General features: G+C 38.8%; 2 protein-coding genes across 2 annotated transcripts; one reads left to right on the top strand and one right to left on the bottom strand.

Annotated features, from left to right (window-relative positions):
- The first annotated feature begins 426 nt into the window (after nucleotides 1–426).
- Nucleotides 427–10,111, top strand: LOC122408707 (integrin alpha-8-like). The gene is made up of 9 exons (XM_043415670.1): nucleotides 427–1,030; nucleotides 2,398–2,779; nucleotides 3,405–3,703; nucleotides 3,931–4,390; nucleotides 4,526–4,668; nucleotides 5,837–6,465; nucleotides 8,704–9,236; nucleotides 9,411–9,700; nucleotides 9,780–10,111. The coding sequence occupies exons 1-9, from the start codon at nucleotides 581–583 to the stop codon at nucleotides 9,837–9,839; spliced, it is 3,246 nt and encodes a 1,081-aa protein (XP_043271605.1). The 5' UTR covers nucleotides 427–580; the 3' UTR covers nucleotides 9,840–10,111.
- On the bottom strand, nucleotides 9,850–18,073 carry LOC122408709 (spidroin-2-like). The gene is made up of 6 exons (XM_043415673.1): nucleotides 17,879–18,073; nucleotides 15,849–16,335; nucleotides 14,429–14,691; nucleotides 13,899–14,118; nucleotides 11,330–11,616; nucleotides 9,850–11,214 (listed from the first exon to the last, which is right to left on the bottom strand). Exons 1-6 carry the CDS (start codon nucleotides 17,903–17,905, stop codon nucleotides 11,020–11,022), a joined length of 1,479 nt encoding a protein of 492 aa, XP_043271608.1. The 5' UTR covers nucleotides 17,906–18,073; the 3' UTR covers nucleotides 9,850–11,019.
- Nucleotides 18,074–19,664: the final 1,591 nt, after the last annotated feature.

Raw genomic sequence — 19,664 nt, 5'->3', positions numbered from 1 at the left:
ACGTGCAAACATATTTCTCATTTGTATTAAAAGTTCTATCCCTCGGCAGACGTTTTGTTTGCTTCACGTTTTGCCGCGGTTAGAACTGTGATCGAGAATTTCGTTTTTCTTGGTCCATGTACGCTCCGAGTGACTTTAGTTCAGCACCCAAAATTTTCTAGATACATCGTGACGTCAAATCATTCGGTGAAGATAGATTACAACGATCATTTCCAATCGCTAATAAGCTTCGTAAAATTACTCATCCCGTGTCTCGATGACGTGTCACGTTGAAATGAAAACTTAAGAGACTTGTATATTTATGATCACGATGAATGACAAAAAACGTGCTATATCTATGTTTCGTTCCATGACGTTCCGCATATCCGCAAAGTTTCTTTGAAAAGCAAATATGCACGGAGCAAAGAGTTTCATATGTATAAGCGCGGTTTCTGAAGACCACATCCTTCCTAAGAGCGTAACGCGTGAGACCGACTCATTGCCCACCGAGCAGTCGCGCCGCGATTACTATTCGCGTAGAGAATTAACTTAATCTTTCACCAGTCGTTTTTTTGTAAACGTTTGAATATATTTGTGGAAAATGTTCTTTACGAAAATGGCTGATCGAGCGTTCGGGAAACACTTGAACACGTGGATTTTCAGTGCTTTTTTCACTCAACTGTTCATCTTCACAGGGGGATACAATTTCGACGTGAAAAACGTGAAAGTTTTTGAAGATCCGATGAAGTATCGAAGCTCGCGGGAAAGCTATTTCGGCTTTTCAACTGCACTCTATACGAGCTCTTTCAACGATTTAGCCGGTGCTTCTGTCCTCGTGGGAGCACCGAGAGCCAACTCCAGTTTCGTTCCAACAGTTTTGGAACCAGGCATCGTTTACACGTGTCCGGTAAACGGTAGCTGCGTCGAGTGGAATATCGATCCTACTACGAATGGCCACGTCGATCGGAACCCCAATCTCAATCAGATCAAGGATAACGCTTGGATAGGAGCTACCATTGGGGTGGAGAACAAGAGCCAACCGAAAATTATGGTTTGTTTCATACTCCGATTGTTAGATTATTTCGTGATGAAACAGTCTCAAAACGAGTCTCTGAAAATCAATTCACTTCAATTATCGAAGAAGTATCATTAAAAAAAAAATTCTGCAAATTAAAATTTGCAAATTGCTTCCTCAAGATGGTCAAGATGCACGATGCTCAAAGCTTACTCTATGAGGTGCTATATTTTTCATTTTGGCTTCCTCGTAGAGGGAGCTTCGAGCATCGTGTATCTTGACCATCTTGAGGAAGCAATTTGCAAATTTTAATTTGCACAGCATTTTTTTTGTATACAAGAAAATAATGTATTTTCTCTACCTTCTTTTACCAACTTTAATTTATCTCTTTGTTTAAATTCATAAAAAAACAACTATATGACGAGCCATCGGAAAAAACAGTTTGCAACTTTCAGTTTTCATCGTTATTCTATTTACATTGTAATTGAATAATTCAGACAACTCTGCTGAAAAGTATAGAGGAAGTACAGACTTATACACAATATCTTACAAAATTTCCAAAAATTGAAGCGATTAGACGATTTTTTGAAAAACTCATATTTTCGTAAAATTCAAAATCTCATAAAATTTAAACCGCTCAACCGATATTTCCCAAATTCAATACCAACCTTCCTATTATGATAGTCTATTTGTAAAAAAAAAATTATTAATAAATCTTAAAATTTTCGAAAGTTAGAGCGTCGATACCCTTTTTATGAAAATTTCAAAACGCCGTCAGATTCGTAATTTTTTACAAATTCTGACAAAATTGTCAGAGAATGAAGTACTTGTATAGATTAACATCTGTGCAAAACGGTAGCCCTGCATTTCAAACTGTTTCCGAGTTATAAGCGTTTGAATCGAAAGAGCCTTTCGATTTTCCCCATCTTGCTGTCCGAGAAGCCTTGCGCTCGAACTCGACCTTCAAGAACAACGGATACTTTCGTCCGGTATGGGAGCAGGCTTACATTGCATTATCGTGACGCCGCGATCGGGCACAGCCTCGCTAAAACGTACCCGCCGCCAGCATAAGCCATATTTTCTCGTATATCAAGAAATAATATGCTATGCTCCATTATTACTTTGTTTTTGTACAATTTTGGTAGGAATAAGAAAAAAAAAGAGAGCAAAGTTTGGGATACTTATTGGTGTACGGGTGGTGCTTCGCTGACGCGAGAGCGCTCCATACGTAGCCCTCTGACGGATTTCTGTGAAACCAGAAATCGTGCCAGGGCGTAAGGCTGTCCCGTTACAATTCGATTCAATTAAACGTGCCTTCTCATAAATTTTATTGAAAAATAAAATAAACAACGATTGATTTTCTAATTGTAACAAATACGTAACCATTTTTTCGTTCGTTTCAGGTCTGCGCGCCGCGTTGGAAGAACAATATTGTCAACAGCAACAAGCCGAATTGGTTCATGAACGGCATCTGTTATTGCAGTACCAAGGATGATGACCACGTGTTAGATAGGCCGATGAACCACCGCCTCATTCCATTGTTAGGCACCTCGCTGCAAATTTCATCCGGTACTCTTAGATTTTATAATTACGGCATGGGTCAGACTGGATTCTCGATGGACGTACCAGCCAACTCCAATGCCTCCGATTTCATATTGGGAAATCCTGGTGTCTACAATTGGAAAGGAATACCACTGATGACTAGCTTTACTACTGACGGCAATATTTATCAGACGATACCGCAGATTGGACGAGAGTCTTTGATACACAGCGGCGATTACTTCGGTGAGAAGTCGGAATCGGAAATTCCAATTCTTTCCGATTGCATGTATTGCTGAAACGTTTTAGCTGATTTTAGTTCCAAGCCCATTGCCTCTCTGACAATTGAAGATTTTTTCGATCCGTTATCGAACAAAAGTTGTTTTTAAGTCGTCGATCTTGTCAAAAGGTTTTTTAATGAATTTCTCTAGTTTAGAAGCCTTAATCAGGACAAAAATGTCGAAAGATTACACAGTTTTTACTGAGGGCGGTCAAAAATTTTATATTTTTCCCAACTCGGAAGTTTTCTATAGATTTTTTCATTCAATTTCAACTTCCTGAAGAAAAATATGATCGGATTCGGCGTTTCTCATGAAACTTCATTTTTCAAGGTTCTTTTGAAATGGACTCTGTCCACTGTGATTAAACCGTTCCCAAAATTGTGCTAAAGTTTTCGAAAACTAACCTTGGAGTGATCTTTGAACGTATCTGTGAAAAGTCTGCAAGCTTATAAACCGTTCGTAACGATTGAAAATTCAGCATTCCAATAGAACTTGGTGAAGCTCTAAAAATATCCAGACATAAAACTTGCTCCTATTTTCCTTGCAGCTTCAAATTAATCTTGAGAGTAACATTTGACAAATTATAACAGGATATGCGGTCTCTTCGGGGGACTACTTTGCGAAAAATGAAATCTGGTACGCTTCCGGTGCTCCTCGGGGTGCGAATATGAAGGGAAGAGTGTTGATCTTCCGATTCAGCGTATACGCCGACAGGAGACTCATCGTCAGTAAAGTTCTGGACGGTGAACAGCACGGTGAATACTTCGGGGCGAGCTTAGCATCCTGCGATGTAAATAATGATGGGAAAGCCGAGATCGTCGTCGGAGCTCCTCTGTGGTCGAGAGACATGGAGGAAGGGCGGGTTTATGCTTATGTCATCAAGAACAACGTTAGTTTGTCCAATGAACATTAATTTCGTCACACTCTTATCAATGAAAAAAATATAAATTTCAACGATTATAGCCAAATTTTTTGATACGCTCCCATCGGAAATAACGAACTTTCGTCTCGTCGAATTTCAGCTACTTGGAAACCAAAATACTTAACCAAAATTAATGAGTTTTAATCTGCAAATGGTACGAAAAATCAAACGGTTGGTGGAATTATTATTTTCAGGGTGATTTCGAGCCGCAATACCTCGAAGGTGGAGCGATCGGAGGACGTTTCGGCACAACCGTGACTTGCTTGGGCGATCTCGATCACGATGGCTACGGCGATATCGTCGTTGGAGCGCCGTATGAAAACGATCACGGAGCAATCTACGTATACAATGGAAATTCTAATGGGTTAACGACGCGGTATAGTCAACGCATCGGAGGCAAATCCATATCGAATGCCATTCGGGGTTTCGGCGCATCGATCTCCCAACCAAGGGATATAGACGGCAATGCTTACGCCGATATCGCGGTCGGTGCTCATCAATCGGGTGATGTTGTTTTATTGCGTTCCCAGCCAGTCGTCGTGATGGCAGTGAGCATAAAATACGAAAATTTCAAGGAACTGCTCGCTAACTCGACGTTCTTTATGGCGAACGTCTGTTCCTATTACAGCGGTTTCCGTGTGCCTGAAACCCTGAGTAAGTACTTTTATGAGCTTATTAATTTTTTCATGAAAATTCATGTCGATCGAGCCTGTCGGTCTGAAGTTCAAGGAAAACTTCGAACGAAATAATTCTGTCGGGAATGCTGATGCAAGAATCATTTCGGTTCAGGTGTCCTCAGAATTCTCAAAGTCGATCCTCTCCATGGCAGAGCTTTTTTCGGAGACCGGAACAACATCAACGCCACGTTCATTCTTCCGGCTACTTTGCAGTGGAGGAAACGTGTCTGCGATCAAATACGGATTAATCTTGAGGTAATCCGAGCTAGAAACTGTGACTTGAATTTAAGGGGGTCCTCTAGTTTCTCGGCTGTTTTTTTGCTGCTTTTTCAATCATTTTTCACGGGCAAACCACCGAAATAATCAATCTCATTATTTTTGCATAATCTTTATTAACATTTAAATAAGCTTTACAAATTTTTTGAAACCCAAATATGTAGAATAGAATAAAAGTCATAGTGACCGACGGCAAGACGTCAAAAGTAAAAGAGGTGCTTGACGGTAACGAAGATGGCGGCTGTTCTGCTTATCTGAAACCAAAAACCTAAACGGCTTTTTAATCTTCATATTTAAGATGATGGATCAGTCGGTAATCACAACCGTGAGTGCGAGAGAGATGGCTGCAAATTTTGAAAAGGAAATTTTTCCACATCGTTCGTCTGATCGAAAAAATAAAAATGTCATCGGATTTTTGCGATCGTGCTGCGTACGATGACGTTTTTATTATTTTAATCGGACGAACGATGTCAAAGAGTTTCAATTTCGAAGATTCGAGGTGTGATTACCGACTGATCCATCATCTTAAGACTAGCGATTGAACTAGAATGAATTCTAAATTACAAAAATTGACTTTTTTATACACTTTTTAAAATTACATCCTATTTTTTACTTATTTTTTCTTAAGTTTTTCGCTCGTACAAAAAAACACTATCGAAACAATCATGGTAATCCTGGTTCAATCGCTGTCCTATAACATATTAAAGATGCTGTATAAATTTGGACAAGATCGGTGCAGTAGTTTCTGAAATATGGTGGTCACCGTTTCGCAAAATGGTGTTTCGAGAAAAACGCGTTTGAAGTTCGCGCATGTGTTTTATACACTAAAAATTTCAACTCACCGTCAATCTGCTATGGCTGGCCTTTGGCACACATTTTCTACACGTGTTGTAGATGTGATTTATGAAAAAAAATCGATTTTTTCGAGCTGAGAAACTACCTTAAATATATCAATGAAATTTGGGGCCATTCGTTAAAACCGCTCGACTAAAACCCGGTGACTTTCGTCCTCGAAAAGGTCGTTAACTTTTGTCACTTATTTTCCGTTTCGGTAGAATTTTCCCAAAAATGATTTATTTATTTTGGGTCGGAAAATAAGCGACGTTCAATCTCCAATTGTAAGTGGATGAATTTTTGTGGATTCCAGAATGGTAATCAAAACGTCATCGACCCCATAGAAGTGAGCGTTTCCCTGGAACTGGTCAATCCGTTGGCGAAGGAAACTTTGACACAGCCTGCTGATAATTTGACAGGAAATAACTATTGTTCCAGTTGTCCGATGGTCAACAGACTTTTGTCTCATCTCGAAGATTCGATGAGCGTACCATTTGCGGTTGACTGCGGACTGGACGACATTTGCTCGTCCATTCTCGATTTATCGATAACCAGTGATCTCGATGCTGGTAATCGTTATACTCTCGGTTCGCAGCCAACAATGAAATTGACGGTTGGTGTAGCGAACCGTGGCGAACCTGCGTACAAAACACAAACTCAAATTTACATTCCACATCCAATTTCACTGGGTAGTTTACCACCGGAATGCATGGAAAATTCACGACTCGATGGCATCCTCCAAGTGACTTGTGAGCTTGGAAATCCCTTGAGGGATCGGACGACTTCGGTTGTCGAATTAGACATGAGCAACATTCCCAGTAACTCTAAAGAAGTAAACATTTTCACGAACGTAACGACGCAAAGTGTCGACCTAAACTCGCAACAAAATTTCCGCAATTTTACGATTTACTTCGATGTCGACGCTGATATAACGATTGCGGGGTAAGTTTTACGTTGAAAGTCAAAATACAATGTTCAAATTTTTGGCAGGGTGTTAACTCTACATGGGGCAACTCAACATCGTGTCATCTCTTCAGTGCATCTCTCCATCGTCAACTCTACATCGTTCCAAGTGTCCAAGCACGTCAACCCTATATCAGGGTGAATCCCGATCGCAGCAACTCGACATTTTCTCGACTGTTATATGTGCTCGTATTTTCCGTTGACTAGTCCGTTGTCAGACTCGCTCGTACTTGACGAAAATCGTTGAAACGTCTCACTCTTTATCCATGTGTACCGGCTGCCCGTTTCGTCAGCTCGCTAGTTTATCGACAAATTTCTAATCGAATCATTTCTTTATGATTTTGTCATTGAATAATGCTACGAGCAAACATTCATGACAGTCATAATAGATCTCTCTATAGTCTTTCGAAATGAAATTTCCTCGTTATATGGCGATAAGTGCTACAACTTCTCAACTTATTAGCTTCCTGAAATAATCTGAAAAAACATTCATCTCATTATTCTTGGTATATGTTTATTAGGATGTGTCAAAAAGACATTGTTTTTTTTCCAAAGAATAGCCTTTAATATTTCCAATATCATAGATTCCTGTACAAAATTTTTAGGAGTCGCTCATCGCAATTTTCTGTTTCCCAATTCAATAATCGTTCGCGAGTTTTGAACTATATAACTCTCGAACGGGCGAACGTACAATAATTCCTATGACAGGTTTTTTAAGGGAATCGAAGACTCTATAAAAAAGAGCTCCTATAATTGTGTGATAAATCTGCTATTTCGAAAGCCATTCACAGTCAATCGACTTGATAGTGAATTTTTAATTTTTTCCACTTTTCTAGTGAAACTGTCACACTTGTCATGGAACACCGCAGGAACTTTTCTCGAAATTTTGTTGTTTTCATTAAAATTATCTCATGGGAAAATTTAGATTTAACAAACCCAAAAAAGCCCGAACAATCCCAGATCGAAACAAAACCCTGATTCCAAATATTCAATCCAAATAAATCCAATCAAGCCCAAACAAACCCGAACCCAGACAAGCCCAAACACAAACAAGGTCAAACAAACTCAAACCCAGTAAACCCCAAATAAACCTGAACCCAAACAAGTTCGAATAAGTCCGAACACTTCCAAACAAGTTCGAACAATCCTAAACAAGTCCGAATTGGCCTAAACAAGCCCAAATAAGTTCGAACTAGCCCAAATATATTTGTTTTGGCTCTTTGGTGTTTATTGTTTGGACTTGTGTGTGTTTGGGCCTGGACACTTGGAACGATGTAGAGTTGCTGCATTTGGAAACTTTCAACGATGGACAGAGGCACTGTGTCGAATTTCCCAATGTAGAATTGACACCTCGCCCAAATATTTGATTTTTTTTGGAGATATTCACCATTCTCGTTAGTCAAATCATATTTCTAAGTGGAACCGGTTCATTGTACTAACTATGAAATAAAAATTTTTTTTTGTTGGAGCAACAAATTATGGTCAACACAAAACAAAGTCGTGGCCATTCCATAAAGATTTGGTTGTTTCAAACTCTTAATTCGCTAGCTGCAATAATAATTTCTTAAGGAAGTTGAGGCATTACAATGAAAATGATGTCATCGCTTTTAAAAAAAATCAGTCAAATTTTCAGACAGTTTGGGAGCGTCGTTGCTGAGAAAAATCAATAACAATTTGGGTAAAATAACAAATAATCTTATGGAAGTCAAGACACATTCAGTGATATCTCCGTTAAAAATGATGCTAAAAATATGAAATTTTTTGGACAACACGAGCAAAGCTTGCTGAATAATGTCAATTTTTTCAGATTTATTAGGAGATTTGCTGAGATTGTATTAATAATAATCTGTTTCCCGTACAGTTTTTTGAGGCTAGGATCGTCACCATTCGTCTTTTTGACTGAGCTTTCACCAGTTTTTCGTCTTTTTTTCCCAACTTTTCTTTGAAGTGTATGCAACATTGACAAACTGTAAACTGGCCTAACTTTTGAAAGGTGTACAGGTCGTAACTTTTGGGTAAAAAAAATGACTGTACAGCCTCAATTTCCTTAATACAATGTAAAATGTCATTGAACCAACAAAATCTTTGTCGAATCAACAAACTTCTCTCTGCGCGCCTCGGTCTGTTGATCCAACCAAAAAATTTGTTCGCTCAAAAAATGTTCTTTCAATTTCTTCCAAACGGATACGGAAGTTTCTGAAATGTTCAATCTTCCAGAAAATCTCAGGACCCTATACATTCCTATTTCAACAAAGAGGGCGATACGAAATTGGACGTCATAAGATTTCAGCATATTTGGGAAGTGCAAAAATTTGGCAAGAGTCCAATCGACGAATCGAGTCTCGCGGTACTCTTACCAACGTACTGGAATGACGAGGGTCACGGTACCGAGATCATTCGAATCAGTCAGGTCTTCGGACTCATGGAGGGAAGACAATTCTTCTGTACAGATTACAAAAACAGGACTGATGATGAAGAAACTATGGTTGTGGATTCACTGGTAGACCAGAACGCCACGATCAGCGCAGGAGCCAGTAATTCGAGGATTAAAAACCATGCAATGGAGAGGTTCAGTATTGAGGAAACTCCGAGTTCCAATTTGCCGCCGGACAGCAGAACGATTTATTTGAATTGCACCAATCCGACAGTAACTTGTACACAAATAAATTGCGCACTCGGAACGTTCGCGAGTTCTCTAACAGTAGCAAAGCTTGTCGTCACTATTGATCTTCAATTGAAAAATTTTCGACGTGAGTACATTGCTGACGGAATCTGCTATTTCATGTGTATTGACGTCTGAAAACGCACTTTAATTGAAACCATAAAAACACAGAAATAGTTGGAGTAAAAAATAAAAATGTTTGTGTAGAGTCTTTCTACAAATCGGAGCATTGTGCACATCAAAATCGGTGGGTTTTTTGCAGGTGAAACTATGGAGATCAAAGATATCGTGTATTTCGTCTCAAACGGTAGTGTCAGCATAAAACAACCAGAAGGAATTATTCAAGCGATGGATGATAAGCCCGACAGCGTACTCGTAAGCACGACGTTCGTGGGTTCACCGATCGCCGCTGGAATTGCGCTCTGGATCGTGGTGCTCTCGGTTCTGCTTGGTATACTGTTGTTGATTCTGTTGACTCTCGGTCTTGTCAGACTCGGATTTTTCCACCGTAAAAAACAAGAAGATCTTGAAGCACTCAGAGCGGAAAGTGATGTGAGTTGCATCAATACTGAACTGTAGCTTCGTTTCAGGATAATAATACTGAGATAAATTGTTCCATTGTGTGTCGTAGAAAACTCATGGTTTCGTCCTGGAAACGACCTCGTCGAAGGAAAATCTGGACCAGGATTAATTTGCCAAAATTTGAAATCTGTCACGAACTCATTACATTTTCCACAACAATACATTTCATTTTTCACTAATATCCATAGCGCACAAACTCCGTATATATTCATAAATTTACAATATTTATTTTCAATAAACTATGAACCGTCATTTGTGAAGACGCGATAACGACGTGGGTGTTTCATAACTTTAGAGAGCTTTCATATGCATATTGAAGGCCACGAAAATCTTTATAAAAATATAATAAAATTCTTACAGGCAACTGTAAAATTCTAGAGACGACATTGTTATGCTCTTGTATTTAAAATCATTCTTAGCTCCCGACAAGTTACAATGGAAACTGCAGCGGTGAGCACATCTTCGGACTCTCGAACCTCCGATTTAAGGGCTTTGTGGAAGAATGTTTCATGCACTGATCGAGAGTAAAAGGTAAACAGAAGCTGGTGTTAAATTATCCAAAAATATATAAAAACTGAAAAGTCAGCGATCTTTGGATGATTTGCGTAAAATTACAATATCATTTTTGTTCCACGTCGATATTCGACGGTTTCCGATACGCATTGGAAAGAATCAATTTTTCGAAAGTGGATTTTTGATTAAAGCTCGAATCTGTGAATGTATAGAGAAAGGATCAAAATAGAAGCTGTGTCCTAAGAGCAACGACGAGCAAAATGGAGTTATGGAGCTTATTAACGAGCAAATTAAATTTTCGCGGGAGCGAAATGAATTATGTGATGTTTCAAAAACAATAATTCAGAAATGCCATGACTGATTAGCTCTGAAAAGTGCAAGAATAGAGAAAAAAGAAAACTTTCGTATCTAAACAATGCGATGTTTACAGTAAATAATCGTACAAAAAAAACCGTGATTTTTACAAAGATTAAAAATACAATTAGCAATTCGGAAATTCGTCGGCTTCTAATTCTCACGGTTTTTGTTTAGAAAAACTGAACGTTGTCTGAAATTTGACATACGCTCGCCGAGCGAATTGCTTCAGATCTTTAAATTTCCGCAAACACTAGTTCCATCCAGCAGACAAACTATGCTAATAAAATGATTAAAAACTGGGAGATTCGATTGCACGTCGATTTTTGAATTCCTCTATTATCTCAATGTGGGAATAATAGGATCGACGACGAAAAATTACTGTATCCGAGAATTTCGGGAGTTCCGAAGATTCGGAACAACTAATTCTCGTCGTCGTCAAGACCTAACCCTTTGGATATATCAGCTGCCGAAAACTTCGCACCCCCCGACGCTGGAGGGCTGGACGGTTGCGGGGGTGGTTGATGAGTTGGCGGCGGAGGATTGTTTCTGTCTCCGTAATTTCCGTAGTAGCTCGGGGGTGGCCCCGAATGACGATCGTCGTGTCCTTCGGATTTCTATTTGAGAAGAAATACAAACGATTTCGTATTAAAAAATTTTTTCTTCGCACCTCTTTTTCGGTCAATGATCAATAGAAAATTAAACGACATTCGAGAACACATTTGCACTTACGTGCTTCGTCAATCCATCAAGAGCCGAGCTGAGAAGAGACGAGCCCAGAGCCGATCCAAGTCCGCTCAAAAGATCGCCTCCCCCACCGGATCCTTGCTGTTGGGAACCGTAACCTCCGGAAGGCTGATAACCGCCGTAACCACCGGGTTGCTGATGCCCTGCACCACCACCACCGCCGCCAAGAACACCACCGAGAATCGATCCCAGAGCTCCGCCCAAGGGATCTGATGGCTGTTGCGGAGATGGGTAATAACCTTGAGGTTGGTGGGATCCACCACCACCACCGCCTGTACAAAAAACGAGAAATTTTCATGAACTCGTGATCAATTTAATCAGCAATTCGAGGGAAAATGTGTGCGAAAATCCGACCCATTTTTTGATGCAATTAAAAAATAAATAATTAATATCTCTTCAACGCGTTAAGCTACAGAGTTCGAAGAGGTCGCAATCGAAAGAAAAAAAAAATAATAAAAAAATACGTCAACTTGCAACATTCTCTGAAATACTATAATTAATTAATTATTAAAGAAACAAATTTTGAAAATTTTCGAAAACAAATGGAAACGCTATCGCTCCGTTAAAGAGTCTCTGGCAGCAACTCGTCATATCTTATAAATGTACTTGTCTTAGAGTCGCTGCCGCGACTCTAGATACACTGCGAAAGAGACTCAGCAATTGAAACAAATTAGTTTCTTTCAACCAAAATATTTCTGAATCATTTATTTGTTCGTACATATACTGAAAATCTTCGTTGAGTCATTTTGATGATGAAGATGTGATTAAATATTTGATGGAGTAACTAAAAAGTATGACTAATATCATAAATAATACCAGTTGATCGAATGGAATTGTTCAGTCTCATCGATCATAGGTTGACTCATCCATAAGAGATTTTCACGATTTAGTCGAATGAATTAAACCATTCGTGATTCAACGAACAAGTCCTTGAACAATTTTTTTTCCCAGTGCAGTTGTTGGGGACCCTCAAAGGAATAAGAAATCTGAGATTGGCCGGATCCACCGGAACTTTGACGGAACAAAGGTTTTAGAAATTTATACTGGTTGATTAATATTTTCTAACTATGAATGATAAATCATTGGACTGCAGTAAAAAATGAATCAAGCATTGTAAATTCAGTGTGACTAATAAATGAGTCGATGAGAAACGTCATGGAAGTAGAAATTAATGATCCGACGAAATGAGAAAGTTCGAATGGTGGAAAGATTTTTTCGTTAATCATAAAGTTTCCTTCAACGAGCAAACTCAAATGACCTTTTAAATGGTAGTTTTCGAAACAGCGAAATGAAATTATCTCGTTTCTACATCGGCAGGATCGATGGTGTCCTTGAAATAATTGTTCGTTGCATTGCTAAGAATGATGTCATTTATCAACGCTGACTTTCAACACATCGAACAATTTCTTAATTCCAACGTCGAGTTCATACCGCGGTAGATTATGCGATATAAATGTGAAGATGTTATTAACCGAGATGACTTCGTTCGTGAGAGACGATCACGGAAATCAGAAATTTTATGAGAGATACGTAACCCTTTTCCGCCTTAAAATAAAAAAAGCACGTAACGAAATCATTTACTTCTCTCACGTGCTGTTTTTGACAGGATTTTAAGATTTTTTATGCTCCTCCATTGAGGCTAAATTAAATGCAATCGGTGGAATGCGATTATGATCTCCGAGGTTAATTTGCGACCATTGAAAACAACTTTATGTAAATTTGCAGGTTTTCTATACAACAAATCATTGATTAATGTCTTGCACTCTATTCATCGCTACGATTATGATCTAAAACTACTCCGATCTTTTGCATGGAGTATTCTACGAATACGATTATTATGAGATTTTTATCAAACTATTATGACCTGGTTTCGAGTCCTGTTGAGGTTCAAGCCAAAAACAATCGTTGCTATGTTCCGACGGTCGAGAAGTTTTTTTATCAAAACTATTCGATAAGCGTGCACAGAAAGAGTCCAAAATTAATATGACCTTTTCACAGATTTTCAGGTACTTCAACGTCGGAGAAACTGACCGAGTAAAACTCATTAGAATCACGTTTATTTATTAAGAATATGATTCATTGTGGGATTCAATTGCAACACGCAAGTGAGGTCCATCGACCGATACCATCAGCGAAAATGAAGTCAGGGGCGGCAATAAAAACCCCGAAACATTTCGTCATTAAGGAGGGTGGCTAGGGACGATACAATGTTGCCATGCTAAACCATGTAAAATACATTAAAAATTTCAAAATGATAAGAATTTAATAAAATTTGGTGAACATATTCTTTAGAGTTAAATTTGACAATACAAATTTTTAAAGATTTTTCTTCTGTACAGTTATCGAGTAATTGATCACTAAAGTTCACGTGTATAAGCATAGCAATAAATTCGGGGCATAAGAAATCTGCTTTAATGCGTAATTACTCGAGAACTAAGCAGAAGAAAATTTTAAAAAAAATTGTCTTCGCACTTGACGTTGAAGAACATTACCACCAAATTTGATAAATTTCTAATTATTTAGACTTGTGTACCAAACATCCTTAATATCTTACCTAGAGCGCCGAAGATCGAGCCGAGAACGCCTCCAGCGCCAGAGTCATGGGGCGGATAACCACCGGACTGCGGTCTCGTGTCGCCTTGAAGAGCGCTCGATGCCAAACTACTCGCCAGAGCAGCTCCCAAAGCTCCAAGATTGAGTCCCCCCTCGCTCTCCGTTGCTGCTTTCGAATCCGTTTTCTCATGATTTTCGATCTCGTGCTCTTTTTTATTTTTCTGTTAATACGAAATCGCCATCGAGACTTGACGTTAGAAACAAATGAAAACTCCTCCATCAGAAACTCTAAAAGGCGTTCTCGCGTCTTGTGCACCGCTCATTTTAAAACTTGTATTATCTGACTCGGATCGTTAAGTTATCATTCATAGTCAGTGATTTGGAAAGCTTCAAATGCTTCCAAACGATCGATCATCAACAAAGATCAATCTTAAGATAACGTCTTCGACAAAATGAGGGAAGTAGCGCCTGTGATGCCGCAAATTTCAGACAACTGTGAAGCCGAACCGATGAAAAATAACAAAGACCTACATTAATAGCGTGCATAGCCGCTGCGACTCCTCCCGCTGCAATGAGGCCACCGACCGCCAAACCCACTTTGTCCAGGCAGCCACCGAAAGCATCTTCTTCCTCAGCTTTTTCGTGGCCAGGTTGATAGCCGTAGGCTCTCGGTGGATTGTAACCACCGTCTGGAGCACCATACGCATCGGGCGGTGGGCCGTAGCCACCGCCCATGCCGCCACCCGCAGGGCCGAGCCCTTGGGGTCCTAATGTCGGGTAAAGACCACCAGGAGCTGAAAGGTCGATAATAATTAGAGAAAATGAGTCACGGCAGAGTCAAGAGGGAAATTCCTCTCTTGGAAAACATTTTTCAGCTCGTAGCGCAAATACATTGATTTTGTAATAACGTAGAGCAAACATGACGAGGCAGATTCAAATCCCGTTTCACTCTCGTGGCAGCCCAATCGATAAGAGTTTTTCTTCTTTAAGGAGCTCACCCCGCCTGGCAGCCGGATTTTTCGGGATTTTTCGCGATTTTTTTCCGGCGAGGAATAAAAGCATAAAGTTTTGAAATTCGAAGGGTTTATTTATTGGCATTTGAAGTCTTTAATAGAATTTTTTTACTCTCATATCTCGGATAGATTCGGTGTGAAAGTACTCCACAGGAATCCATATGTCTCCGTGCTCTCCACGACTCCGGGCGATTGGTTTATCCGAGATAAAAAAACCAAAGAACGTTTTGATCTGTAAAGCAGTGGCTATCGTCGCCTGAACTAAAATCATACAGAAGTATTCAAAAGTGAAGGATTTTCGCGCTGCGATACACAAAATTTCAATTTTCAAAAATGTTTCAAGCGCGAAAATCCTTCAATCTTTAATATTTTTGAATGATTTTAGTTCAGGCGATAGCCACTCCAGTATACTTATCAAAACGCTCTTTGGTTTTTTCATCTCAGATAAACCAATCCCCCCGGAATTGCGCGTCGGGACAATGGAAAATCATATGGGTTCTTGCGGAGCAGTTTTACACCCAATCAACCAGAGATATCAGAGTTGAAAAATTCTATTATAGACTTGAAAAATCAATAAATAAACCCTTCGAATTTCAAAAGTCTATGTTCTTTTTCCTCGCAGCTAAGACATCGCGAAAAAACCCCAAAAAATCCGGCTGCCACACACAGGGTGATTCCCTTAAGTGGTAAAAAACGTCAGTGACATTTTTCAATATCAAGCGTAAATAAAATTAAAAAAAATTAAAATCATGTCAGATATGAATCCAAGAATCTTTGATGAAATACTTCTGGAGGTTGCGAGGTGGAAATTAATTAAGATCAGAGTATGGAGTCAGTAGTCCCGGAAGTTCCCGAAACCAAATTGTTGTATATTTCGAAAAATGCGCGTCTCCCCCGAGAACTTTTAGAAAAAAAATATCAATCACCCGGTTGATTACCTGGTGGTCCATAATTTGGCACGGGAACGTCAGGTGCCCTGGTCAAGTGTGGCGAACGCGGGGGTCCGCTATTGATGATTTCATAAACGATGGATTTGACTTCGACGTCACCGTCGATCACCAGGTGCGTTATTCTTTGATAGGGTAGACGGTGAGCAAATTCCGTGAAATGTTTTCCATTCACGGCGATTTTGTACTGAAGTGCTTCGCACAAAACTATTATTTCGAAGTCCTCTCCAGGCTGAATCCACATCGGACCGCCGTTCTCTTCAGGACCCCAATTCATCGATTCTATGTGATTCCTCGTGATGAAACCCTCCGGAAAACGAGGCGATATGTGAATCGCGATGTCGTCTCGTGGATTCAGGTTCGGTCCTAGTTGATAGTTTATTGCGAAACGGACCGCGTTCGGTGGCGTCTTGCCTTGAATCTTCAACATTTTACCTGGCATCAAGCCACTATCGACCTCTCCTACGTACGGAATATCCTGCATCATAGAGAATGCGAAAATCGTAGTGTTAACGTTGCTTGGAAGAGCGTACACAACAATTTATCTCATTGCATTTCAATGAAATTTTTAGTCAGGAAAAATGAATGAAAATTTCGAAATTTGATTTTCGTCTCAAGTTTGACAAACTTTTCATTATTACATTAGAAAAAATAACCCTGTAACGCCTGAAAGACACCTTTCTCAGGTACCCTTGTCTAGGGGATTATTCACTATGAAAATGTAATTGAAAAAATTCATGAGCTACCTTGTCGACTATTTTTTAGGTCGCTTTTTTCAATGGTGCCGTTAAAATTTGGCTGAAACCCTTTTTTTTTTATTAAGTTTTTGCAAAATAAAGCAAAAAAGTAGCAATTTTTGAGGTCCGTTTTGTTTTAAATCAACGATTCAAAAGCCTTGTCGTATTATTTTTTAATGTTTTTCTGACGTACTTTTCCGCGTAGATATTTCGAAACTACGTCAGTTGATATTCGTCCATTGTCACGACGAGTAAGATTTTGCAATTTTCGAGGTAGTGAAATAGTTCTCTCGCAAATGTGAGTTTTATGAGGCAAATTTTTTATTTCCGTATGCGCGACGTTCCAAGGAGCTCAGCTGATTCTAACTTTCAATGCGCCCCGGCAAAGTTTCGACGCAATTCTTCTGTTTACGCGAAACTATGAAAAAAAAAAAATTTTTTTCACTAAAATTCGAAAAGACTGATGTTGGATTCAAAATTTTATAATGAAACTTTGTCGATTACGTGTTTTTTTTTTACGTACACGTGGTTTGGATTGTTGGAATTTCCTAAGTAAACACCAAAAACAAAAAAAAAATTACATAATGCAAGTTTCATAGTGCGAAATCGAATAACACCGATCGAATCGATATCGAATGTCAAATATCGCAATGAAAATATTTTCATGACACTAATTATTCAAATGTCACATGCAATGTAACGAAAATGAAAGATAAACACGAATAATACAAACATCGACAAAGCATAATATCGCGAAAACCGGTATCTCTGACAGGATCGACGTATGCTGCCAAATGCGGTCTCTGAGTTATTGAGTTGTATTCTAATAATAGAAGAATAGAGAGATTCGCGATTAGATATCTTTTACAAGAATTTCATGACGAGGAGTAGGAATAAGGTAAATATTTTCATAGGTGAAAATGTGCATAATCTTTCGGCATTTTTAAACAGTTTCGATATCGAAGAAACGGACGTTGTAGGAAGGTAAATACCCTACAAAAAAAATAGCCCGACGTCGGTCGTAGTCAAAATATTATTCACAATTTATTTTCATCTTGAATGTCAATTTTTTCTTTCTTTCATCAATAATAAGTTACGGTTCCTGATTTTTTTCCGCAGAAACGATGATTGAACCGGAAACAATGCGATGCTAGTTCGTCTCAACGGCATTGCGGGTATATTACGTGAGATATTCGCTGGATCATTGTAGAGGGGATTTTCGCAACATGTATATAGGTTACCAGTAAAAGCAAGAAATATAAAAACTGGCGATCCACAACTTACCGGATTCAGAACCGGTGATGAAGCCATTTTTGCGTTCGTATGACACTGCACAAAAAATAAAATAGCACTGAAGTCTCAACGGAAAATCTGTGTCACTTTCCAGCTCCAAAACCGAGATGGCAAGTTTCTGCGTACACCGAAACGCTACGTGCGTCTTCGATGAACGCTACTGACGATCTATCCACTTCTATTTACAGTGGTGACGTTTCACCTCGCAAGCCCATGCGGTTGCTTCATCTATATATCCAACATCCAACAGTCGCATTCCTCGTTCCGCGGAATCTATTTTATCAACGGAGAGTAAAGAAAGTGGGAGGCCGCACCCCAAGAGATAAGAACGAGAGAAGAACGTTTTATTCAACACTTCTCGAAAAATATATTTACGTGTGCTTCGACAGTTGACAATTTGTTCATTTTAAGGAAGTTGAGGCCGTACAGTCATTTTTTTTACCCAAAAGTTATGACCTGTACCTTTCAAAAGTTTGGCCAGTTTACAGTTTGGCAATGTTTTGCATACACTTTAAATATAGAGAAAAGTTGGGAAAAAAAAGACGAAAAACTGGCGAAAGCTCAGTCGAAAACACGGACGGTGACGATCCTAGCCTCAAAAAACTGCACGGGAAACAGATTATTATTAATATAATCTCAGCAAATCTCCTAATAAATCTGAAAATATTGACATTATTCAGCAAGCCTTGCTCATGTTGCCCAAAAAAATTCATATTTTTAGCATCATTTTTAACAGAGATATATATCACTGAATGTTATTTGGCCCAAATTGTTATTGATTGTTCTCAGCAACGACGCTCTTAAACTGTCTAAAAATTTAACTGATTTTTTTTCACACTTCACTTTATAAGATGCAATCGGTTTAAAAGCGATGACATCATTTTCATTCTAATGTCTCAACTTCGTCCTTAAACACTTGGGAATAGCTAAAACAACATTTTTTTCTCATTCCATATGTACTCGATTATTTTTTCATACATTTCCCTCTTCCCACAAAATTATAATCTCAAAATATTTTCAAAATTGACACCGGTTTTTAAAGTTTCACACGGATTCGTTTCATTGAAAGTCAGGCAACTTGTTTGGCAGAGTAAAATTGTGTTATGGAACGCGGAATCATTTTACCAACACATCGGATCGTTGGTGTTGTATGATAGTTCCGGACGATAACGCTAGATTGTAGTTGGAATATTCTTTTGTGGCGTTCCGTAGCTTCTCAATCTCACCGCTACGCGGTCAATCTTGAAAAACGCGTTTTTGCAAATATCTCGAAAGCGGTGACGTTTACGTTAAAAATGGTAAGAACCTTTTTTATAGAGAACAAAATTTCCCATCTTTTTTATTCGAAACTTTTTATTCTATTGTTAATATTTTTCGAGAAATAGTCGATTAAACAAACCAAATTTTAGTATTTGCAAAATATCTGAAGAATTTTTGGTAATACGGAAAAAACGTACGAATCAAAGTTGTCGAGCATGAAATTTCCTACAATTTTTGTATAAAACTTTTTTTCCTAAAAACAATAGTTGTCAAATTATGCCGCAATGAAATTTGCCGTCAGGTAAAAAAAAATCCGCCATCAGTGGACAGTGATAACCAATCGATTTTACCGAACAAAGTTGATTTTTTTCCTATCCAAATTGTTTATCAAAAGCAATGAAAACGTTACTGGAACGTTGCATATTCAGATTTACGAAAGTAGAAAGTAACGCTGTTTTGTTGACTCTCTTTGTATATCCAAGTTGAAGAGTTTCCTTGGCCTTGGCCCCCAAGTAAA

Source organism: Venturia canescens, chromosome 4 (genome assembly GCF_019457755.1).
Source record: "Venturia canescens isolate UGA chromosome 4, ASM1945775v1, whole genome shotgun sequence".
Classification (NCBI taxonomy): domain Eukaryota; kingdom Metazoa; phylum Arthropoda; class Insecta; order Hymenoptera; family Ichneumonidae; genus Venturia; species Venturia canescens.
Note: the sequence above shows the minus strand (reverse complement) of the source record. Positions and strands in the feature narration are given on the sequence as shown.